At 38.2% G+C, this 27080-nt stretch overlaps 1 protein-coding gene across 18 annotated transcripts in view; it reads left to right on the top strand.

Moving 5' to 3' along the window:
* DMD (dystrophin) overlaps nt 1–27080 on the top strand; it is a 1295019-nt gene that overhangs the window by 992203 nt on the left and 275736 nt on the right. For 17 of the 18 annotated variants that reach the window (XM_078390471.1, XM_078390476.1, XM_078390472.1 and 14 more), the window contains one exon: nt 26406–26595. The exons of the other annotated variant lie outside the window; for it this stretch is intronic. In XM_078390471.1, coding sequence (XP_078246597.1) covers nt 26406–26595 — 190 coding nt within the window. The remainder of the gene's footprint in view (nt 1–26405; nt 26596–27080) is intronic. 18 annotated transcript variants of the gene reach the window in all.

Genomic DNA, 27080 nt, shown 5'->3' with positions numbered 1-27080 from the left:
TTATTTTATTTATTGTATGTGCTTCATTTCTAGGGTGCCTTTATACCTGGCAAATAATCCTTTTGTAGGCAAAGTCTCCTTTTTCCACAGTTTGCAATGCTGACATCACCTTCTTCCCCCCACCACACACACACACACACACACACACACACACACACACTTTGTGCTCTTTAGTATGCTGTGAAGGAAGAGAAATGTAAACCCATGTTCTCCCTTTGTAGGGTTTATATTGTGCTGGTACTGTTAAACTATCCTTGTTGCAGAGAGATGGTCAATGTTGCTGGTGAGGAATGTTATTTTCATTGAAAAACAATGGAGGGAAATTTTCTGTGCCAGTTTTAGTGCTGCACTGAAGTTCTCTTGTTGACTCCATTTATGATTATTTGGTAAAATATATACAGTATATGCACTTTTTAATTAGTTTTCTTTTCCTGAACCTTGGTTCAGCCCTTTGAAAGAATAGCTTGTCTAGCCTGTTTATCTCAGTAGCAGTGGTGAACCTTATGTTTGCTGGATGTACAATTCTGTGATTTGCTGTAACTCATCAGCCATTGATTCACTGAAGTATGAAAATGATGTCCTTTTTACCCCAGGAGGAAGGAGGACATAACCAGAAATGACACTAGGCCATTTACTGGTACAACTGATGAGAAGATTTATTTAACTTTAACACAAAGAACAGAGAGAAATTATAAAAATCTTTTGTTCATTCAGAAAGGATGGGAACATTTTCAAGTCGAAAACAGAACAGTAACATTCCATGAAGAAAACAGTAACATCCACAAAAATCAAACCAGTTGTCACACATAGAAAGCAGACTATGGTTCTATTTTCACTAAAGCCATTTAGATAACTACAATCTCAATGAACTAAATTGATTCTTTAAATGAAATCCACATGACATGCAAAATCAAAACCTATGAAATGAGGCATCACTGGAAGTGTTATCTAGTACCACCTAAACACTCTGCTTATAGAAGTAAGCTGAAAGGTTCCCAATTATACAACAGCAAAGCTGGCAAATGGAAAGTAAAATATTGTATCTACCTAATCCAGTGCAAAGGTGTGAAGAGCTCGGTCCTATAAGTCCAGATATGTAGGTCTAGCAGAGCCTCCTCCTAGATCCTAAAAGAGGGGTCCCAGAAGGGCTCAGTAGGAAGGATGACTGGGAGAAGAATGGGTCAGGGAGAGGGAAAGTCCTCCTCCTCTAGAAAGGAAAAGGGATCGGGAAACAAATTTGGGGGGCAAAGGTTGAGGGGCCAAGAACCTCCTCTCTCAGGGTGCAGCAACTTTTTGTTCCATTGACACCCCTAAAGATTACTTCTTTCTGATCGGCTTCTTTACCTTCTTTTCCAATTGCTAACCAGAAGATGGTTCTTCATTGGCGAATAACATGATGTGGCTCAAACCTATAGAAACAGTTCTCTATTGTTTTCAGGGGGTGACATGACTTCTTAGGCTCATGGGGTAACAAGCTTCCAGGGGCCTATGCATCATGTATCCATCTCCATACTGGCCCATTGTTTCGGGCTCAAAGTAGCTGGGTCAGCCCCATTCCCAGCATCCCATTTCCCAGACAACTATCAGTTCTTGCCCTGTACGGAAGCCAGACTTGCACCTGAGGCATCTTCTTACCCCTTCTGGTCTGTTCCCATTTTGAGCCCCCTGTTCCTGACATCTAGGTGACTTCAGGATGGGGCCTGAGTAATAAGTATACAATTGTTCAGTACATTTTTTAAAAAATCTAAATACTGTACAGTGGACCCTTGATTTACAGATGGCTTGACTTACAGACTTTTTGAGTTACAGACTTCTCTGGCCGCAAAATTTAGGTTTGACTTGCAGACTGAGATTTGACTTACAGACCAGAAAAAAACCAAAATGGAACAAAAATGGCCTGTTACGGGATTAATCGGTTTTCAATGCACTGTAGGTCAATGGAGACTTGACTTACAGACTTTTTGACTTGAGAACCGCCTTCCAATATGGATTACGTTCTCAAGTCAAGACCTCACTGTAATCTGGAATGGTTAAGCATGAAAAACCATGAAACCATTAGTGGAAGAATTAACATTGTTCTGCACCCGAAAGTGAAATTTAGCAATATGTTTATTTCACATCATTAACAATCATTGGAAATCACAGGAGGAAAGAAGCTATATTTTACTGTCTCAGATTTGTTCTTGGGAGCTGGGAAGGAGAAAGAATTCAATTATTAAATTCTATATAGTGCCATTCTGTGATGTGAAATCAGATTGGAGGAAAACTAGGTGCACGGGGAGTGATAAAACTGGCTCAAATGATCCCTATTTTAATTCTCAGCATATCCTGACAGCCTGGCTTTTATTTGTCCCAAGGATGTTGCCAGGAAAAGCTGTGCTATTGCTTTTGTAATTATTACTTTTTCAAACAGAGGCCATTCATGAATACAAATCTATACTATATTGTGCATTTTTCCCCAGCAGCTGAGCTGTGATGTCATGGAATTATCACAGTCATTACAATTGCTAAGGAAGTAATGCTATCAGGATGTCCATAGATCAGATTCTGAGACAGATGAAAAAGGTAACTGCCTGAACGTTCCTACATCAAGACACAAAATTTAAAATACAATAAAATCAATCCCATTGAAAATGAGCAGCAATGAGACTGATATAAAAATAGAAAAAATAGGTGTGAATGAAAAAAGGCATGTGATCCTTGTACACAGTCCAAAGACAGTGATGGGTGACACCTGTATTTTGCCTATAAAATCACAAACATATACTAGCTTTCAACCCCATATGGGTTTTCATCAGATTGAGCACCATGGAATTGTGTGTAGTGCAGATGAAACCCAACATTTCCAAAAATAATGGCAAGATGTGTGGAGCAAGCTTCTCTGCTTAAAGCAAATATCAAAATTAGGGCAGAAGAGATGGGGTTGCCACATTTCTGTATGCCTCTGTTCCCAGCCAAAAGGGAACCATGTATTTCAATGTAGGGCCATAGAGGGAAATGCTGAATGAATGACAACCCTTTGTTTAACAAGATTGGGAAACGGATTCCAATCACACTATCTGAGATAAAATCTGAAACCTAACTGTCTAACCTGAGTCTTCAATCAGCATATTGAAACTTGTTTAAAGGAGAGAAGGCAGCTTGGTAAAAAGTACATTTTGACTGGGAAAGGATTATGGTGCAATGAAGCAAAGAAGAGCTGTATTTTTTCAGATTTAGTTGGAAATAAACTAGCACATTCTTTGGCAGCAAGCTTCCAATATGCTTCTATTGATATATTCGCAAAGGCTTTCACGGCCGGGATCTAAGGGTTGTTCTGGGTTTTTCGGGCTCTTTGGCCGTGTTCTGAAGGTTGTTCTTCCTGACGTTTCGCCAGTCTCTGTGGCCGGCATGTTCAGAGGACAGCAACCTGTACTCTGGTGTAGTTGGCTTGGGAGTGCAGTATTTATGACTGTGAGATAGGCTTTTGTCTTTTCCTGTAGATGGGTGATTAGTGTGTATTGTTGTGGGTGTATTGTTGTGCTAAGGGGAAGAGATTATCTGTTCCTGTGGTTGATGGGTGTCATTAGCTGGTCTTTTGTGTGTAGTGATCCCCTGTCCTTGTGGGTGGGTAGAGTTTGTTGACCTTTTGCACGTAGTATGTTTGATAGCTGGGAGCCAAGTTTTGTTCTATATAGTGCTTGGTACAGGTTGCTGTCCTCTGAAGATGCCGGCCACAGAGACTGGCGAAACGTCAGGAAGAACAACCTTCAGAATACGGCCAAAGAGCCCGAAAAACCCAGAACAACCATACTTGTAATGATTTGAATTAATTTACACTGAACTAGTATGTGGAACAACTATTATATGCCAATGAGGTGTGATATATTTGACAAACCATACAGACAAGGGACCATGAAACACCAGAAAATGTTATATTTTGTTTATAGCTGATGGTTCAGCCAAAAGAAGTGTTCTTTTGGAATGGGAACATCTGCCAGCTTGTATTTTGTTTAGCTTAGCTAGATTTGCAATTGATTGCAGTGTATTTACCCTTTGCCCCACCATCTTGTTTTTTAACACTAAACCATAATGAAAATGATGTTCTAACTCCTGTAATTGCCAAATATGTTAGTGTTTGATGGGTGCTTCCATTTTTCCTCATTTTTGTGGTAGCTGGAAAGCTGCACCAGAGGCACATGCTATAATTACTTGGGCAAGAGCCAAGATGACTTGTAAACATGTGTCTTAATTTTCTTTTTAGAAGCAGTTGTTATCCCCAAAATAACAGTATTTTGTGTTAAGCACAGGTAGCAGGGGAATATGTGGACTCTGCTGCTCATATTAGCTACAGAAAATCAACTGGCTTGACTAAGGGAAGCCTAGAATAAAGGAAACAATGGTCAAACTATTCTGGATGCAAAGTTGTTGTTGCACAGCAGTGGTGTTTCATATGGTCCCTACCCTTTTTTCATTCCTGAACCCAATTCATTCTTTCCTTTCCTTTCCTTTTTTTCCATCCTTCCTCCAAAGGTCTATCTCCTCATTTAGGAATGGGTATAACAGTGAAAGGAAACCTTTTGGCTACGTTACTGTTCTATGAAAATTTTGCTAGGGTCTACACATACTTTCTGGTTCTCTACAAAGTGCATGGGCCTTATGTTCTGCAAATTAATGCCAGAGTTCTTCAAATATGTGAACATCTTGTTATAACATAACAATTCATGCCATTGTTAGATCTAATTGCAGGAGAAGCAGCCTTACTCTTGGTCATGATGTGAAGTAACAAACAAAATGAAGTCTATACCATCATGGGGAAAGGCTATGACAGCATGATGATGGGGAAATATGGTTATGCTGGTGTTGAATGGGGTTGTGTAAATTACACAGAGAGGCATGCCTATGAGCAGACAACTTGCCTTTCTCTTCCAAAAATTCAAGGAGGATAATGGCTGATCATGGCTATATATTATCTTCAGTATCAGAGATAGCATGTCTCTTAAAGTAGTTGCTAGAGAATAAGAGCACAAATACACCCATCCCCTATATGATCATTTTGTTGGCTACTTGTTAGGATCATACATGCTGCTTTATCCTCTGGCACACCAGTTCTTGAAGTCACACTGACTCTCTATGGCTGCCTGTCATGTCTTTTGTCTTTGAATTTGAATTTGCATCTCAATTAAAGTCGATGTTCTATTCATCTCTAGCTGTACCAACTCAGGACCAGCATCTCTTAAAAACTAGCTAAAAGTGCCAGAAAGAATCTGTTTTTCTTTTGGCAGAAAACAGAACAACCTTAGTAAATCTGAAATATTCTTCTCAGTAGAGTTTTCAGCACTTTGCACAAATTGTCCGTGTAAAAAAAATGCTATTTGTTTGTACTTATATTATTTGCTTATTTATGTATATCTAGCCTGTCATATATTGATAGATGTCAAGGCAAGGTATAATCAGTAAAATAGCATCAAAAGAAACTAATATAATTTATGTGATTTAGAACAAAACTTTTTAAAAATTAAATAATTAAAATAAAAACCAGCACACTGAAGGGTGGAAGACCAAACCATCATCTTTCTGATTATTACATGCTTACACGAACATCCAGATTTTAACATTATAAAAATTCCTAGTGAGGGGGTCAGGAGATATGTATAATTGATTCTGTCTGTGAATGTTAGTCTAACAATATTCTTAGCACTGTTATTGTAGAGCGGAGATGCCTTCATTTTTGACCACGTGTGGCAGCTGAAATACTATTTGACCATTTTTTCAAGACAGCTTTACACATGGGAGTTCTAACCATTTTTGTCTGAAATGTTACTGTGGCAAATCCTATTCTATAACTATTCATGTGTAACTTAAAGTTGTACAAGATGTTGCAAAATTTTCACCAAGGTGGAAGCCATAAATAAATAAATACAAGAAGCAGTTCCACGGGTGCAGTTGTACAACCAGTTGTGTGATCAGTGTGTGATCAATTGCATGGTCATTTGCAAGGTTTATTGCATAGTCATTTACCTAGTTGATTGTGTGCTTAGCTGCATGGTCCGTTGTGCAGTCAAACATGCAGACTACCTGGGCATAATTTTCCATGAATGTCTGCAGGCTTCATTTCCTGTGAACTCCTGCAGGCATAACTTTACGCTACACCAAGTACAATAAAATTTCAGCCAATAAATTATTTTCTGCAGTAGACAAACAGGTGGTGAGGGAGGGCTAATATAGGGTTATGCAGAACTCTGTCTACTATCCTGGAAGTTAGAAGACAGAGTTCTGTCAAACTCAGGCCCTGGTCACATGAGGGAAAGGTTTTCTAGTTCTTCCAATATTTTATATACCTCTGTTGTACTGAATTGTGCTCACGTGGTTTATATCCTTGGACAAACGTCCCAAGAACTTTTAGCGATACTAATTTATTTCCCCATATTTGTATTGTTAAGGCCAGCTACACCATGGTACCAGTTTATTTTCTCTCTTGCTTCAAGGGCAGTTTAGCCCTTTGATTTATATATATTCTGGTTTCACGTACAGCAGGGCAGACTTGGAGTGTGTGTGGAGCCCTGCCAAGCGGAGCTGAAAATTAGAGGAAACATTGATCGAGAAGGGTTTTCTGTTTAGAAAAGTGTCTTCTCTTGCACTGGCTGCCCTTGCAGAAATGCAGTGCACATGGGCATGGGGTATCTGTGTGGCAGTAGTGGCGATCAACCCCCCCCAGGGACATTGGCATACCATTGGTTTAATGTATCCTTCCACAGAAATAAATAAATCACCAGTAATGTAATGGTGGTGCCCACCTGGGTGACATACTTTAACCAACGTATCAATGCATCGGGCATGAAAATTTGTAAAAATGAATATGTTCTCCCCAGTAATGGCGGTCACTTTCCTGACTTTGATTCTGAAAAGAAGTGGGGCAGGCCACGTACACAGGAAACCCCTAAGAAGTGCACAGGTGCAACAAAGGTATAAAATAACACAATCTTCCTGGTAATAAGGAAATGTTCCACAGCTACACCACTGGCTGGAAAAATGTCTTGCTCTTGACTGTGCATTGTGTGGCCCCTCATCTGACCAGGGCTTCTGTTTCATTTGACAGAGTTCTGTCAAACCCCACTGTTTCCAGCTACAGGCAAAGGGTGTGGTGACTTATATGTGCATGTTATCAAGACTCCGTAGAAAGCTGTAGTGCCTTTATTTAAAAAAAGACAGAATGTACCTCTTATGAAAGAAGTCAGTGTGGTGGCAATGGATAATGAAGGTCTCAGTATAGATGCAGAACAAAAATAGCATAGACTGAGGCTTAAAAATGTCCAGATAGTGTTTGTTAATTCAAACTAGAAGGGTCACTTTAAGGCACAACAGGGATGTTAAATCATCCTTTTCATACAGCTTGTCCTTGTCTGCTGTGTATTTATGTGTTGTTTTCTTCAGCCTCAACTGTGATTTTCAAAATGTGATTAACTTAGTTTAAAGCTTGTAATCTTCTATATAGATCTGTACTGAGCTGAAATTATCAAATGCATTTTCTTCCATTATCATCAGTTATTATAAAAGAAAGAAATGCATATTCCCTCATCAGATCAAAGTTTAAAGGCATCATTATTTTTCTATAAAAATACACCAGAGTCCTGTGTTGAAAGATAAAGTTGACTGCAGCAATTTTCAAAATTCCTTAACTGTCAAAAAATAAGAATAATTTCTATCCATTCTTGAAAGAGTAGCTATTATAGTTTAAACTGAGCAATTCAGTATTCTGGTGTTGTAGAGACTGGTATAAATTTCTATAACAAAACTGTTTAAATTAACTAATAGATTAGAATGTGAAAGATTAAATATGTAATTCTGAGTACTCTAATCGTAGAATTACAATTTTGCAATACTTGCTACAGACACACATATACCTCTACTCAATATTGCACACCAAGTGAAGTAATGCCTTCTATGTGAGACATGCCAGTATCTTGCATGTCAAAAAGCTTCTCTGAATATGTACCTCTTAGGATAGATGTTTCTAAGACTGAACTGAAAATATGGTTTCTGTTCTTTTGCCATTTTGGATTAAATATAGTGTTAATCTCAAGTAAGGTAGACTTGCTAAAATAAAGTAGCCTATGCTATGTTTGACTAACATTTCAATGGACCTATTCCAATTGGAACCACCTTTCATTTATCCAGTGTTCATTCAGTATTTGAAATGTTGTATGTGTAAGGTGTTAAAAGATAATTATGCACAATATATGCATCATTAATACAATTCTCAATCAAAAAAGTATCCTTGGGTCTTAAAGCATTCAGACAAGGTTTGTTTAGATTTAGAAGGAAAGTAAAACAATTAGTAAGAATTATAAATTTAGGGTCACACTCACACAGGGGCTTTAATAACATTATTACAACTCCACATTGCTTTGGGCACTAGACATCAAGGAACAACAATCATGTAGCAGTGCAGCAGTAGGCTTCATTTCCAGATGCTGACAATAACAATCAACAGAGATTTTCCTCCATAGATGCTAACTGGCACAACTCTGGATTGACTGGGTGAGCATGTAGAACAATTTTTCTCTGTGTTCTTAACATTCTTAGAGACAGTATTTTATTTTTACTTTTTACATCTTCGATATTTTAAGATATGTTTTCCATGCTTTTTAAATGTGAATTTAAACTTTATTTGTGATTCATATACATTTTTTAAAAGATACCATAGTCCATATCATGATAAGGAGTCATATGTGCAAGTATATATACCCTCCCATGTATTTGTGCTAGCCATTGAATGCATGTTATGCGTTGTCAACCCAGAATTGGCTTCTAGCAACCCTAATAAGGCTATCAGGGTAAATGTAATATTTAAGGACTATTTTTACTCATTCCATTCTTCCAGTGAGTTTCTCTGGCGAAGCGGGGATTCAAACCAACATCCCCTGGTTCCTGTTTCATCACTCTGTCTACTACACCACACAGAGCTGAAAGTGTCTGTTAAAGTCTAGTACAGTCATTGGATATACTACAAAACCAAATTGTCTGTTTGATGCTAACCATGTGATTAGAGATGGGATATTCATACATGAATATGAATATCCCTGACCCAGCTGGCCAGAATCCCCAGTCCTGCCTCCCCAAACCGACCCATTCACTTATAGGTCTCCTCTCAGCGCATGCAACCAGCATCCCGGTCATTGCACCAATCTTGAATGAAGTCCAGATCGTGCTTCTCCACCTTCCTGTTCTTCTGGCCACTCCAGTCAGGAGATGGGATGACAAATCTCCCTGCTCAGCTGATGAGTGGCAAGAAAAGCAAGAAGGCAGAGAAGCACCAACTGGGCTTTGTCCAAGATTGGCCCAATAAGCAGGATGCTGACCTCATGAGCTGCATGGTGACCCATAAGTGGGTGGGTCAGTTTGTGGAGGCAGGACTGGGGATCCTTGCCATCTGGGTGAGGAATATTCATATTTTTATATGAATATCCCATCTCTACATGTGATATTGGAGAGAGAGAACTACATGAAGAAAAATGCACATAAGAAAAATCACTCTCCTTAAAATAACTATCTACTAACCTCCTCTGTTTGCTCAGTTCTCCCTTATGCCCTTCTCCCCAGTTTGATTTTGTACACTTCTTTTCTGAAGTCCCCTTTTCTTTCTTCTCCTGCCTACCATTGCTCTTTTCCTGTTTCACTTACTGAGGTAAATGTGCCGGTTCCTGACCTTAGTCATAGTGGTTATGAAAGTGAGTTTTTGAGGAGACAGCCATTAGCTAATATTGGAATGATTATAAAAGGTGAAGCAAGCTGATGTAAATCAGAAGCCCATCTATCAGAAAACCTTCTTGTAATGAAGTGTTAGGCGGAATTTATTTATTTAGAATATTTTTACCCCACCTTTCTCCTTTAAAGGACCCAGGGAATTGTTCTTGCAGATTGTTTATACAAGATCTGTACATATTCTGTCTTTTCATATGCTTACCCTGACCAACTGATTCAGAGTGTTTCTTCATTTTTGTGCCATCTTATGCATGTTATCAGGGTAAGCAACTTTCGTGAAAGACTCCTTCAACCCAGGAGAAGAGCACTGTTTGCTCACTTCCATGATGCTTATAGTGGCTTTTCTCACTTGTGTCTTAAACTCAAAAAGTAGCAAGGCCTTAAAGATTATGGATTGCATTATGATGATGACTATTAAAACAGTTTTGGTATTGTAGAAATAAGGGCTTGCTGCTTGGCTGTTGTAGGCTGTTTCTCGGAGATATTCTATATATTATATCACTTTCACATCCTTTCCACATTTCTTAAATCAAAACTCCTTCTCATGAGTGCACATAGTATTCAGACGTGGACTCCTGCTAAATACTTCTGCCAGCTTTAGGACCATTAGAACACAAATCATTTCAAGTATATAGTATATGCTTTTTACATCTTATTTTGATTTTACTGTAGACATATGAAAGGTAATGCCAAGCCACTGTTTCTTTTTCTAAGATTTAAACCGGTGTTATGAACTTTCAGTGGAGAAACATCACAAAGAATAAATCGGATTTCCCTAAGCAATACTACCATACTGCATGTATTTTATAGCTTATGGACTGATTAGTATTCAAAAACTGGCAGTGGACAGCTAGAATATAAAATACTTGGTGCAGTGGAATGCATTCAAACATAATAATAGTAGTCCATGGAATGGGATGGAGAAGGAGGGAGATGTCTTGCATTGTGCTATAAAGCATTCAAGTGGCATAGCCCAACTTTTGAGCAAACAACTTGGAAAAGATTTTCTGATAGCACACCATGGCATTCAAGTAAAGATTTCTTAGGAGAATTCTTAGGGCTGATCTCAAAAGGTAAAGAGTCAGAAGTTTATCTGGGGCTAGTTTGTGATCTTTACCCTTTAGAAACAAAGCCCAGGAGGCAAATTTTTCAAAGGCAACTATCACAAGGTCATGCTTGCAGATCCACTTATAACTGGACTAAATTTGCATCTGTTCAATACAGTAGTAATTTTGTTGATGGGCCCATTGGGAATAGAGATCACTGGCACGTAAAGAAGGATATGCTTCGTAAGTATATGACAGATTTTCTATGCAGAATAGAAGCTATTATTGAAGCAGATTAGTGTAAACTCATATTTGATTTCTGATACTTCAGATTCAGACATTGAGACAGTAAAATAAATACTTGAAGAAAAAATCTACTGAATCAGTGAGGCTTAAAAGCAATTTGATCTTTTGTATCCTTCTACATCCTGTTCCTCATTGTTTTTGCCATTATGCAGTATTGTTTTGCTTCCTTATTTGCAAACATTTCTGGAACTTTCAGATGTACTATGTGACCTTTAATTTCCTTGCTGTTCTTAATCTGCTACTTGGTCTTTATTCTTTCTGTAAGTGGAAATATCTCACTGTTTGCCTTCATGCTCCATGCAAGATTGAATTCCAGATCCTATGTTCTCTAACACTTCTTGTAAGTTTCTTTGGTGATCAGCAGACTTTTACTCAAGCTGTCCTGCCTAAGATTGTTAATCAGGGCAAGCAAAACTTTTTGTCATCTGACACAGAAAAGACAGGAACTGTGCATATGAGTACCAAATCGAACCTAATATTTTCTTGGTTTAAATTAGGGAAGAAATTTACAACCCATCATTTCTGCAGATTTTGGGACCCTAGCAATTTACTTTTCAGAGCCTTATGTTTCAAGAAGTTTCAAGACTACCCTATGAGTACTAATAGATGTTGATGTATAGTTTTCCAATAGCATTTTAAAAAAAAAGCTCTGTTCACATAAGATTTGACATTTTCTTTGGCCCTCATAGCTACATACAATGATTTATATAAATTTATGTTTTAACACCATGTTTCCTAGCCCTTCTGTGAGTTAGAATCACATTTGGGCTGTGGTGGATCCTAATTGGGCATCCAGGAGACAGATACATGCACCATCTTTCTACCAAGAATCTCTTAAAATGCTGGCGTACAAATCATCTGCAATCTTAAAATTACATTTGTATCTGCCATCTAGCTATTTTGGCACAAGGCCCTGTGCAGCTGTCTGTTAAGAGAGAAGGTTTATCATCATGATTAAACCAGGCACAGATGAAAGCATCTCCTGACAGGTGGCTATCTAACCTCTGTTTAAAAATCTCCAGTGAAGAAGAGTTCACCATCCTCTGAGGTGGAACAGCTCTTACTGTCCAAGAGTCCTTCCTAGCGTTTTAGCAAAATCTCCTTTGTGATCATTTGAATCCATTACCTAGGGTGCTAACCTTTCGAACTACAGAAATCAAGCTTGCTGCACCTTCCAAATGACAGCCCTTCACATATTTAGAGATAGATATCATATTTCCTCTATTCCTTCTCTCATCCAGACTAAACATATCTAATTCCCTCAGCTATTCCCCATAGGGCTTGGTTTCCAGAACTTTTACTATCCTGGCTACCTTCTTCTAAACACAATCCACCTTGTATTCTCGAAGGCTTTCATGGCCAGGATCTGATGGTTGTTGTGGGTTTTTCGGGCTCTTTGGCCATGTTCTGAAGGTTGTTCTTCCTGATGTTTTGCCAGTCTCTGTCACCGGCATCTTTAGAAGACAGGAGTAGGAACTCTCCATGTTCTCCAACGCTTCTTGTAAGTGTTAGAGAACATGCTACAGAGCACGGACAGAGTTCCTACACCTGTCCTCTGAAGATGCTGACCACAGAGACTGGTAAAACGTCAGGAAGAACAATCTTCAGAACAAGAGCTAGAAAAACCCACAACAACCATCACAATCCACCTTGTTAATATTTTTCTGAATCTGTGCAGAAGAGAGTGGTATTGTTACTTCCCTTGATCTAGACGTTATACTTTTACCCCACCTTGGGTCCTTTTAGGGAGTAAAATAGGATAAAAATTATTTAAATAAACAAACTTCTGTTGATGGAACCAAATGTTGCATTTGCTTTTCTTCCCCCTTCCACATCACATTGTTTAATTTACAAAGACCCCTAGATGTTACCCATCCTATGTATGGGCTTCTGGGTACAGTGGGGTCTTGACTTAAGAACGACTTGAGTTAAGAACATTTTGACTTAAGAACCGCTCTCATAGGAAAATATTGACTTGACTTAAGTACTTAGATTTGAGTTAAGAACTGAAAAAAACCCACGTGGGAGGCAGGGAAGGTGCAAAAAGTGAACTTTCAGTTAACTGTTGGCCAGTGAAAAGGGTGCCTGCCTGCTTCCTCACTCCTCCCAGCGTTTAGAGAGTGGATTGGGAGACAGTCTTCGGACGGCCTGGTACTGTACTGCCTGGACTGTATTTTCCCTGCCTTCCCTGAACCTTTCTTGACCTAAGAAAAAAAGAAACAAAATATCCCCCTCTAGTGGTCGAAGGCGGAATAGCAGCTACCCATTAGTTTCTATGGACGGAAAAGAGCAGATACGGATCAAATGGATTTCAATGCATTCCTATGGGAAATGCAGATTTGACCTGAGAACTTTTTGACTTGAGAACCGCCTTCCAATACGGATTAAGTTCTCAAGTCAAGACCCCACTGTATTTTTCCTGCCTAAATGTACAAAATGAAACTCATTTCGTTTCACACAATCCCTATGCACAGATCTTTTGTCCTTCTCCAGAAGGAGAAAGTGACAATGGAGGGGGACTCGTCACCTTTCTTCAAGCCTGTTGCTTATAACTGAGTGGGTGGTGACAAAGTTGGGGTCAAGTGATCTCTTTTCCACAAGGAAACCAAACTGTGAAGCTTGTCATTACTTGGAAGTGAACAGCATATCAAATGTGTGTGTGCGTGTGTATAAGAGAGAGATCAGATGTGTGGACTTTCTGCCTCCCTTGCAACTTTCTTCCAAAGCTGAGATTTGTGAAAGTGAAAGAAAATAACTTATTGTTTTAAGTTAGCAAGCTAAATCTGTCACATCACATTGTTCATCCCTGTGGAACTGTAAATATAAACTTACATCTAGTAAAAGAGTAGATCTGTACTTTTCAGATTTGGAAGAAGGTGGCTAGACCCTAGTACTGCCAGCATGGTTTTAGTTTGGCAGTATGATGATAATGATTATGTCAAATGCAATCAAGAGTGCAAGCCTTGAACTGACAGGAAAGCTTAGTTGTTTTTAAAAATTCATGCTTTTATGTAGTATTCTCCTATTATGTGGTTGTCACAGCTGGGTATAAAAGAAGACCTTTCTAAATGTGCCATTTAACTTATTCTCTGACAGTGGAAGAGACAGTGTGTTATTAATTTGAAATTTTGACATAATATTTTGCTTCCTAGATGTTAAAAGCAATAATTTAATGTCTTCTTTCTTCTATCTCTGATCAGATACAGAAGTATTAGATGTTATTGGATTACAGTTCCCGAATCCCTTGCCATTGGTCCATGTGGTATAGTTTTTGTGAGTTAAAGTCCCCTCACATCTGGGGAAACAAGACCAAGAGTCGATGATTAAAATACTCATTTTCACCTATGCAGCAAAATGATACATTCCCATAATTGTCATGCTTAGTTGTCAGTATAAACAATTTCAAGTAATAAGTAAATCTGTATGCATTTGCAGCAGTTGGAACACTTGAAATGTGTACAAGGAAGCATTTTACCCATTTTACCCAAAGCTCCTGACATGTTTAATTTGACTAACACAGCAGAGAACTACATTACAAAGAACGTATTGTCGGCTCCATAGTGTTCCAGTCAATCCCAGATCAAGTACCGGAAGTCTTAGCATCTTTGTGGTTCCTAGCCCTCCCTAGGGTCAGCATGCCCAGCAACAACCTTTCTTCAAAGTCCAAGGCAGCCCTGCAGGAAATTACAGTAAACCACCACCACCAATAGTGGACCAAGGAGCCAAGACTGGATTTACAACCAGCAGCCTCCCAACTACACTCCCAAGGAATATATAAAATGTGAAGAAGATGTTATTTTATTAAAAGGATAGGAAAATGCTGATTCGAAGAAGAAAAAGCACTTTTGAAGACATGATAAATATAGAAAATATGGGGAATAAACCATACCATAGGAATCTGGAAGTTGAGTCATGGCAACTGGACTTCTTTCTTACAGTGGCGCCTTTTGTCTCTTTGGCACTTCCAGTGAATTTTTTGTTTTTTCAGTTCTAAAAATTGAATGTTAATATCATTTTCTACAATTTTCTCATTCATAATGCTCACTTTGCAAGAGATCTTCTCTCTTACCAATAGCCAGATTTTTTTCTAGCTTTTCCTTTAAATAAAATTTAAGTTTGAAGGTTACACTGATTGCTCTTTGCAGCTTCTGCAGATCAATTTTAGTAGCATGGAGAGGAGAAATAGAAGAAAGCATGAAAAGACAGCAAAATTACTCTGTAGAGGAGTAGATGCAGTTTTCAGTGGGAGACAACATTGTGGGATGAAGAGGAGACTAGGAAGCAGCTGCTCCATCTGCTCTGAAGATGCAAGCAGGACTGTACAGAGTAAAAAGTGGAGACAATCATCCTGTTTCCAAACATTTGAAAGTAATCACATGCTTCATGTTCCAGCACCTGTCTCCACATTGGATCACCTGTCCTAAGCCAATGTACCTCATTGCTTTGTGCACACTGAAAGGAGGTAGCAGACAGGCGTGCTGACAGACAAGCATGAGTCATCCACCATAGCCAAGAAGTCTTTAAAACATTAGAGTAAAAATAAATGCATGATTACAATTTTTTTATGATCAGCTTAAGGACATGGAGATAGGGATTGCTAAAGAGGCAATTAAAAGGGACGTGGTGGCTCTGCGGGTGAAATGGCAGAAGCCTCTGTGCTGCAAGGTCAGAAGACCAGCAGTCATAAGATTGAATCCACACGATGGAGTGAGCTCCCATTGCTTGTCCCAGCTCCTGCCAACCTAGCAGTTCAAAAGCATGTAAAACTGTGAATAGATAAATAGGGACCACCACGGAGGGAAGGTAACAGCGTCCCGTGTCTAGTCACGCTGGCCATGTGACCACGGAAACTGTCTACAGACAAACACTGGCTCTGTGGCTTGGAGACGGGGATGAGCACCACGCCCTAGAGTCGGACATGAGTAGACTAAATGTCAAGGGGAACCTTTACCTTTACGTAAAGAGACAATGGGAAGTATTGCTATTTTGTTACCAATGTGAGAGTAAAGAGCTATGGGAAAGTGGTGTACGAGTGAGAGCAAAATGTTTTCATGAAAAGAACTGGAGACTGTATCTATGTACAGTATTTCATTTTTGATTCCTTCTAGAAATAGCCCTGTAGTGCAATGGTTAAACTGAGTACTATAGCCAAGACTCTGCTCACAACCTAAGTTCAGTCCTGATGCATTCAGGTAGCTGGCTCAAGGTTGACTCAACTTCCAAGGTCAGTAAAATAAGTACCCTGCATGCTGGGGATAAAGTGTTTTTTTCACACCTATGTTGTAAACTGCCCTGAGATTGCTCTAGTATTATGGGACTGTATATAAATTGAAGCGGCAACTTGTAAACAAGCACATAGTGATTGTGACCAGCTTTGGTTGGATTCATGAAAGTTTGGAGTTGGAAAGGCGGAGCTGGACTGGTGGATCTTTTAAATGGTAGTGGTGCCCAAACTCTATTGGTGTCCAGACTCTATTGGAGAAGAATATTTTGGTTCTGTTTCAAGCAGCAAATAATTTGGGGTCAGGATTGTGAGAGATGTGCCTCTGCAAAAAGATCTGGATGGAGATAAATAAGACTCTCTTATTATATGTTTTCATCTTCAGTTTTGTCATTTTCAGCTAATTTTTGTGAATGCTTATTGGAAGCTATTGTTTTATTGTTATTACCACTTAGTATTATGCAGTTCATTCAATTATTTCCTAATAATTATTTTTAAAAGAAATAATTAGAACTGTGTCCTGTTTTCTTGCATAATAGTAACAAGTGGTCAATATGACCAGATAGGCGGGGTATAAATGGAATAAATAAATAAATAATGAATGAATGAATGAATGAATGAATGCTGATGCAAGACCACAAACCTTAACTGCCAGGTAGTTTAAATAAAAACTATGCTAACAATTTAATACTGTCCTTGGTGACTCTTAATTGGTCTCATGTAATATTGCCATTCTTATTAAATTTAGTTATTTCTACAGTAATGAAAGATCAGAATCCAGGTGTCTTAAAAGCCTAATTATTTTTATAATCAGTTTACACTGAAGTGCCTTTGGAAGTCAAGATAATAATATCTTAAATTAATTTTACAAAATAATTAATATACTATTTTTGATTCCACTGTTGACAGCTATAAAATTTCAACGATAATAGGTGCTGGAATTAAGCATGTGAAGAAGATTTGTTAAATTCCTCTGTCTTAATCATTTGGACTGTCTTGACATGATGAAACACTTTGATTAAGAATTTTTGGGCTCTGCAAGATTTCTTGCCTCTAACACAAGTGCAAGGGAAGAGTTTTGTGGGGTGGGGGAGGTGAGGAGACACGTCTTTGCAAAACTAGTGTCCTTTCCCTTTGAAAAGGAAAACACATACACACCCCTACCCCAATTACAAAAGGGCTGGAAAATTCTTGAAAAAGACGGACAATTCAGTTAATGCTTCTGATTCTTAAAAGTCCATGAAACAAAATGGCAGCCATCATACTTTTACGTCTTTCATAATAATAATAATAATATAATTTATTGTCATTGTAAGTATATACACAGTATACCATACAGTGAAATTCACAGACACCCAGAGACCAGACACATGCACACACATAACATTCCCCAAACACTCCCCGCCCACTAGAAGTCCCCCACTAAAAATACAAACATCTACACCTCAGGCCAAGTAACACAGTCCAACTAATTATTCACTACTGGTGGTCTTTAAGCTCATTATTAATTGCAATTATAGCTCTAGGATAAAAACTATTTAGAAAACGTGTGGTCCGAGTCTTAATTGTTCTATATCTTCTGCCAGACGGTAACAGTTCAAAAAAGTTATAAGCAGGATGGGAAGAGTCTCTCGGGATGCTGTGTGACTTCCTCAGACAGCGGGATGTGAAGATGTCATCCAGGGTTGGTAGCTGGAGCCCGATGATATTCTGGGCAATTTTAATGGTTCTCTGTAGAGCTTTTTTGTCCGCTACAGAGCTACTCCCAAACCATGCCAGAATGCCATAAGTTAGGACACTCTCAATGGTGCTACGGTAGTAGGACAGAAGTAAATGCTGTGATAAATTTAACTTCCCGAGCATTCTCAGGAAATACAGCCTCTTCTGTGCCTTCTTTATTAGCATGTTGGCATTTATAGTCCATGAGAGGTCCTCTGAGATGTAAGTACCCAGAAATTTAAAACTACCAACTCTCTCCACTTCCTCACCGTTTATGTATAGTGGTAAATGTACATTTCTCTTCCTCCTAAAATCAATTATGAGTTCTTTAGTTTTTTTGATGTTAAGTGTGAGATGATTTTCTTTACACCATAGTATCAATCTTTGTACTTCCTTTCTATAAGCAGACTCATTGTTCTTATTTATGAGTCCCACCACTGTCGTATAATCCGCAAATTTAATAATTGCATTGGTGTTATATAGTGGGGTGAAATCATGTGTGTACAGGGAATAGAGGAAGGGACTTAGCACGCAGCCCTGGGGAGCTCCTGTACTTAGTACCAGGGTAGAAGAATGGTGGGATCCCATCCTTACTGACTGTGGCCTATCTGTCAGAAAATCCTTTATCCACATGCAGATCTCCTGAGGTAATCCCAGGTTGATCATTTTTAAAAACAACCTATTTGGTAGAATGGTGTTAAAAGCAGAGCTATAATCCACAAACAACAGCCTCGCATAAGTTCCCTGTTCTAAGTGGCTCAATACAGTATGGAGTACGATGGACACAGCATCATCAGTAGATCTATTTCTCCTGTATGCAAATTGCCATGGATCCAAAGAAGGTGGAAGACTAACCTTAATGTAATCCAGCACCAATCTCTCAAAACATTTCATAATAACAGATGTTAAAGCTACTGGTCTATAATCATTGGGAGATACCACAGCTGACTGCTTCGGGACTGGCACTATAATAGATGTCTTCAGGCAAGTGGGGACAGAACACTGCAACAAGGATAGATTGAAAATATCCGTAAAAACTCCAGCTAATTCTGCAGCACAGCCCCTAACAACATTTGAATATAGTTATGAATATAAAACTCTTTTTCATAGACTCTGTGATGCACATCTGTACATAGGTCTAACTATAGTTTCTCAGCTGAGCTGTAACATTTTGGTAGGAGCACTGCTCACCTAACAGCACATACTCTGCCATTACCCTATCTTTTCCCTCAGCTTCTTTTAATTTGTTTGTAGAGTCAGTATCTCTCTGTCTAATGCACATTCTATCTGCACATTCTGTGCTTCAGGGAACTTTGTGACACTCAAACATGAAAACATTGCATGTCATATTTTCATCCCTATGGAAAACAAAGAAGCTAGATTATGAGCACTTCTTTGACAAAAGGTGATATTTTCTTCCCGTCAGTGCTCCTTAGTCTATACTAGCTGGGTTAATTTTAAAAAGATCTTCTCCACAAACTAAATATACTGTATGTCTGCATCATTGATTTCAATTACTTTTACTCTGTCCTTCACTCCAATTCAAACACTCTTTCAAATCCTCTGATACCAACCAAAGCTCAGCCATCGTCCAAACCATCTTCCCCATTGACATTCAATAAAATCGAGAAAGAAAGGGGGGAAAAGAAAGAAGAGAAGAATACAGATATTAATTCTTCTAAATAACCAGCTACAGTGGTCCATGATGATTCATCAACAGCATTTCATAAACCCACAAAGCTTTGTCACTCATCAACCTCAGTTTCACAGCTAAGAGAACTCAATTGTTCAGTGATGCTATTTACATAATGTTACCACACGGCTTCAACTATGGAAGTTTTGGCTTCCCTATAACAAACAGCCTCTTGTTCTGAAGTGGAAATTTTGGAAGAATCTCCAGCATGCACAGTGTTTCTTTATAAGAGGGATCAAGATGCTCACATGACTGAAATCATAGAGCCTTTCTCAAGATTACAATGGTATTGTTCTTGATCTCATTCACTAGACTGTATGCTGGATTCATGTCATTCTGGACATTTTCATTCTCATTGATCAAGCTTTCAGTACTACTGTTGATTACAATATGCACTGGATAAGGTGTTCAATAGTCCCATTGTACAACTGGGATCAAAGATCCCCACCCTGATACAACTAATGTCATTATAGAGAACCTGCTTCCAATGATCCTTAGCACAAGTCATGGACTTGCAAGGATTAGGAATTGCACGACAGGCGAAAAGCTTCCAAATACCAGCACAATAAAGTTAGTCCATTGTCTGTGGTTTTGAGTCCAGCAAATCCCATGACTTCTATTTGGTTGTTCCTGTAACCACATCAGCTATAGTTATATTTAGGCATGGGACTTTTGTTTCTCTTGGACTGCAACTTCCAGAATACAGCAGGAATTCCCTCAGGCAAAATTCTGGGAGATGCAACAAAAAAGTGTAAGACAAAGTCTTCAAAACAGCTTTTCATCTTATATGCTATGTCTCTAGATGCTATTTTGCTAATTTCAATAAGAAGGAAACTGGGAGGCACAATTCTTTGTGGGAGTCAGAAGCACTCATAGAAACGGTAATGCTGCTGTATAGTGGGATCCTTCCGAAGAAATGCTCCCCCCATGAACCGTTGTTAGTGATGTCTTTTAAGTACTTGTATCTATCTATCTATCTATCTATCTATCTATCTATCTATCTATCTATCTATCTATCTATCTATCTATCTATCTATCTATCTATCTATCTATCTATCTATCTATCTATCTATCTATCTATCTATCTATCTATCTATCTATCTATCTATCTAACAGAAATTGTTCTAAGTTACAAAGAAAAGTAATAGTTTAGCATAAATTATAGAAACTGGTTGCTCGAAACATTGTTCTTAATTTTTAATGTGTTCACTGAAGATTTCTATTTCCTTGTGTGTATGTGTGTAAACTAAAACTCCTTTTGGTTTACAAACCCTGTTTATTATTTTATATATAGCAGTCACAAAATATTATAGTCACATTTACTGCTGGTCAGTGCTGTGCCACAAAGTTTATGAAGAGTCATCATAGTAAACCAACTTTTATTGTGTTGCACCAAAAACATTTTTGATTTTAAAACAGCAGTTTGTACTCAGCTTTAAATGCAGAGTTATAGCAGCAGTGGAAAAGGAAATGCTGACTGTTTGCTCGGATTGGTGATAAGGATAATCTAAGAAGAGTCTCATCCCAGGTTTCAACAGCAAATTTAGGTGGTAGCACATCCAATTAGAGAACGTGTGTGAGCACTTTGGCATCCTTTTTTTTTAAAAAAAAGTTTTTAAAATTTATATACAAATTTCTCTATCATTTAACATTTTCTGTTTATCATAATTCTTGGATTATTTTAAGGGGGAAACAGTTTTTATGTACAAGTACTGTCTGATCTTTCTCACCAGAAAATATTTCTTGACATTTTGTTGCTTTTTCATTCCCATGTTATTGGATTGCCCATGTCATCCTCAATATAAAACACTGACATTCAAACTTTAGTTTATTTCAAAGTATTATAGCTGTTGCAAAATCATACACACGCTTACCGCATTATTATTTAATTTAGTGTATGAATGTTTTTCCACATAGTCTGATATAACATTTATACATATCTGTATATATTGAATTCAATATTATTACACTGAAGAGGCATATAATAAGGAATTTGATTATTTATGGTTTATAATTTAGATATTATTGTCATATGGTCATCCTTTATAACACTTGGGAATTTTTCTTGAGCTGCTTGTGATGTGTGTACCAAATCCACTTACGCTCTACGTTGCAATTTGAGGAAAGCATAATGTGTTTCATGCTATACTAATTAAGAAATTTCCTTTTGCAATAACATACTGTATCCCTTTTCTTAAAGTTCACGCTTATAAAGAATCAAAGGAAGGATAAACCCATAATTATCTTAGTCTGAAACATATTTCCTTAATTAAAATGCATATTTTACCAACATTTTAATATATTATCTAATTCCTCTGTCAATATCTCTAAGGAAAGAAGGGATATTTTCGAGGGGGGCATTACTTTAGTATATGGCCCTGTGGCTCTGCTTCTTTTGGATTGTGTCAAAACCTTGATAACAGTATGTCTAAATACGTAATTTATTATCACACTGAAATAAAGAGTTTACTGGATAAAAAGAAAAGTCACAGATTAGATATGCTCCTGCTTTTAAAAAATAAAATAGCTTTATAGCATTTTAGCAGGATAGATGAATCAGATTTTTCCTGTCCCTCAACCACTTGCTTGGTACACTTTTCAGTTTTATCTACATTAAGCCATCTCTTTGGGTACACACACAAGTCAACATTCCCCATGAGTTTATCACCACTGCTGACATCAGCATTCCATGCCCTCACTGCTCAACGGGTGATTGTGCAGTTAGGTGCCTTAGTTCCCTTCTTTGTACAATAAAGACATGCCACCTGATGACAACTTAGGAAGGGCTTAGCAGGGTGATAGAGGGGAAATGACTGACTGCTTGCCAAGTGAACAGACTCAAGGTGCCTGTTTGCAGTTCCTTTGGGTTGAAATACATTTGATCATCGCTAATCTTAAGGAGGAGTGCATGATGTCCTTCAGGAGAATCTTTGACCTTATCCTTTAAGCTGGTAGCATGGTGCAATGAGGATTCTGCACCATGAATTAGAAGTGAGTCCTGGACTATTGCAACCAGTGCTTAAATTTCAGAGAAAGAGATACCAGAGCTCATGCTTCATGAAACTGATACAGTATTATTTAATTAACACTTTACGCCACCTCTCCAGTAATGCTTCCTGAAGTTCACTGAAGCTTGAGATAAGCTGCAGTTGAGACTGGGCATGTAGCTCTTCACATATTGGGGGCAAAGCCTCCTTTATTTAGACACATCTTTGCCAATTTTATAACAATTGGCTGCAGTGGCATTCTGGAATCTGCCTCGTCCAGGATATAATCCTTTAAATTTGAAGGAAAGGGTTAGGAGGAGATCTCCTCAGAAGTGGCAGCAGCATGGTGTTTGGTGAGTCTGCTTCATGATGGTGGAAATAGGATCATCTAAGATTCCAATTGAGGATGAATCACTCCTCCACTCTTCTTTAAAGTCTGTAGTCTTGTCCCCCAAATGCGGGTGGACCCAACCTCCAACTCGCCCATTTGTCATGACACCAAGTGCCTAACTATACCCAGTAACTTAACAGTCATGAAAAGAATATAAAATGTACTAAATAAATAGGCAGTCAAAGCAAAATATTTCTCAATAAAAACAGGAAGTGAGCTTCTTCACTAAAAGGCATTACTGAAAAGTCTATTTTTGCTGCAAAAGAGAAAGTGAGCAGGCTAGAGTCTATGTGAGAGTATGCCACAATTTAGGCACCACAGCTAAAACAAGATCTGACTTATGTTCCTGCTTATACATTGAATGGCATTGCAAACTCTTCTGTCATCCAAGGAGGGAATAAAAGCATTGCTATCCCTTGCACATAACTGGCTGTCTGAACAGCTACCCTCCCATGTGGCAACCACATTTGGAGGGATATAGGAGGATAAGAGGCATAAGGCATAGCACTGGCACTTCTTACCTGGCTATCAGAATAAAGTTTTCTGGTTATTTATTATTCATCATCATCATTCTTTACTACAGTTGCAGACCAGCAAGATTATAAAAATACAGAACATAGAGAAAACTATATGTTGTCTATGAATCCTTCTTTCAAGGTGATTGCAACATTTTCTCTCTAGTTCTCATAGCTTTCCCCGGACATTAAGGTCACTATGGGAGGTCTTTCTCTCAGTCCCATCACCCTCAGCAGTGCACTTAGTGAGGGACATGGGAGAAGGCCTTTTCTGCCACTGCTCCCAGACTCTGGAACTCCCTCCCACAGGAAGTCAGACTGGCTTCATCTTTGTTGTCCTGGAAGCAGGCAAATACCTTTTTCTTCAGTTGCATAATGTAATCCAAGGCAAAACTCTGGCATGTAGACAGAGCCAAAGACAAAATGTGTAGTGATAAATGTAATTCTTACTAATTGTAAACTTATTCATAAGTAGCCGCAGAAATCTTTTTCATATTACCTGAGAAGTAAGCAAAATAGAAGCACTAGCATTAAAATACTAAGGTTTTGCATGTCTACTGAGAAATAGGAAGGTCTGACCTAGAAAGCAGGGAGAAATAATTCCACCGTTTCTACCCATTGGTTGGAGATAGTGCTGTTTTCTGCTAGAAAAGGTGCAAATCCTAGTAAAGATGTTTGTGGGCCACTTGGAGAAGCTGCCAAGACTGTAGATTCCTCTTGCCAGTGATAGATAGTAGACACAGACCAAATGTCTGTAATAAAATTGCTTTAGTATCATATTCATAAATTGAGTTTTTATGATGGGGGAGATAAGATTTAAGCTCAGTTCTGGTACTTTACTTGCATACTTACCTTGTGAATGTGACCTGAGTGCAAGGGGGAATGAAATCACAAAAAGACATTACTGAAGTAAAATTACCACAATTGTATTACTAACACCTGTGCCCCCTTGGAATAGAAAAGGGCCACAGATCCAGTTGCTGGACAATATACCTACTGTCTGATAAACTGCAGCTCTCAGCACACCCACTCATCAATAACTTTGGAAGGGGAACATATGAGATCTACATTATCGAAGACCAAAGAATCACCTTTAAAAGTACCTCTTTTGATAAGGATATATATATTGGATATACTTTGATTCCCGTTATATTGTAGATATTAGCAATGAGGTCTCTGCATCTTAATTTTGTCCTCCACTTTGTCAAGCCAGATAGTAAAGTAATAATTCTGTTATCAATTCTGTAAATCTTCAAAATCTCAAGAAGTCATGAGTGGGCCACGGAATCAAATGCCGTTTGGTAATCAATATAAGCAATTTCTTCTCTCCTTCCTCCTCCTAATAAAAGTAACCAGTTAGCAATCTAAAGCATGACATTTTATACATTTAAGACTCAGTGGCAGAACCCTGTTGGATTTGCTCAGTGTAAACCCAAAGTTGTGTAACTTGTGTATCTAATCACTCTTGCTGGTTGTTGCATGCTCAGATATGCCTAGGACCGGTCATGCATTTGGTTGTGAACTCGGTTCTGCACTCATAAGCAGGACAGAAGTCCAGAAAATGACAATGGTTTGTGCAGTTTTCCTTATAAGAACAGTCCGATTCTGGTCAGTGTGTTTGAAACAGAGAATTTTCATTTATATGGTAGAAACCATTGTAGTGTATTTCAGAAGTGATCGGTCCATGCTTCTGTTTCTAACTTCTCCATGTGAACAGCATGAGGACAAGGAAAATCTTCTCTATTTTTATCAGTTTGGAAAGCAGTACCAATACTGTATTAGACTCTGTGTTCAGCAAAATTTCAGCCCATGATAAATAAACTGCTCAGTTCTTGAGCATTGCTGCTTCAGCTGCACATGAGTTGTTTATGGCCTAATATGTTCTGCTGATGATAAAGCCACAGCCAGTTTTGCATGATTATTGACCTTCACACAGTAATATGTGGTGTGCCAGCAGGTTTGCTTTACAAGTCCAGCTTCTTTTGAATATGATACTTGTCAGTAAATGATATAAACATTTATTAGAGAAATGCATATGCTAAAAGCCAAATTTAGTGCAGTAGTTTTCATTGAAACACCACTTGAATAAATGCAGAAAAGCAGAAGGTTCTTTCAGAAGTGCTTATTTTAAAATTAAAAACAACAACAACATCCCGAAGGTATATCTTGTTGTTGCATCTTCATCTCAGAATTAAGCACTTTGAGATGCTGTTGATCTTAGCAGGTGCTTAATTTTTCAAAGGAAATTAATGTGACTTTGGATTGTGCCTATAATTTATATAAGACCTCCATACAGCAGTGATGAGAGGTAAACATTATCAGAGTTATGCATCTGACCTCTAGTGCAGCTTAGATACAGTAGCTGCTATGCTAAAATGTCCGTACTGATCCATGATCAAAACTTACTTCATATGGTTTCTAGAAATCAACTTATTCACAGTTCTCAAAATTGTTAAGAGCTATGAGCAAGAATGTATTAATACAAATTCTAAAAGTAATATAGCCATTGTCTATATTGCTGGAACAGAAGTTTCAATTGCCTGTTAATTGAAAATAATACTCTCTATCTCTTGTTACCTGCCTTTTCCCCTTTCCCTCTCTGTAAAAGTAGAAATAAGTATTCACTGGTGGATAATTGATAGGAAGGTTGTTAAATTCCCTTTCTTGGGTTGCTGAAAACTGCTCACATTTTCTGTTTGCACCTTTCCTGTTCTCTAGAAGTGAACTATGCTTGTTGTGATATTCATTGCTCTGCTGCATTTGATTATATTTGTGCTTCACAGAGTTGGTGAGCGAGAGGCGGCATTAGAAGCAGCCCTAAGGCTGCTGCAACAATTCTACCTAGATCTGGAAAAGTTCCTTGCCTGGCTTACAGAAGCAGAGACCACTGCCAATGTCCTGCAGGGTGCCACATACAAAGAGAGAATACTAGAGGATGCCCAAGGAGTTCAGGACCTCATGAAGCAGTGGCAGGTAAGCGGAATAATGCATCTTAGAGTATTATTTTAACTTCCAGTCTATGGTACTCATTTGTGATGGTGAATGGGATTTTAAGCTAAGATCATGTGTTTGTTTGTTTTTGTCAACAAATAAAGAAGTATAGAATTTAAAACACAGTTTAATATTTATCTCATCTAAAGGAATTTTACCAATAAGATGTTAAGAATTTAAGTATGTTTTGGAGAGGAGTAAAGCCAAATAATGAACATTGGTTTTGCTTTCCTCCAAAAGAAAGCTAACAGATATTCTTATGTCTTATAACTGTAACAGATTCTTAACAGACCTTTGGCATTTATGAGCATATCCTTTTGCATGTGATGCAGTATTACAAACCCTTTCTAGATGCTTTCAGATCGAAAAGATTGAGCAAGTTCCATTTTCTACATCACTGGGAAAACAAGAATTTCTTTTTAGTGCATACTAATGAAATAATATTGAAACAATGCCTGCAGTTGTAC

Source organism: Pogona vitticeps, chromosome 3 (genome assembly GCF_051106095.1).
Source record: "Pogona vitticeps strain Pit_001003342236 chromosome 3, PviZW2.1, whole genome shotgun sequence".
Classification (NCBI taxonomy): domain Eukaryota; kingdom Metazoa; phylum Chordata; class Lepidosauria; order Squamata; family Agamidae; genus Pogona; species Pogona vitticeps.
Note: the sequence above shows the minus strand (reverse complement) of the source record. Positions and strands in the feature narration are given on the sequence as shown.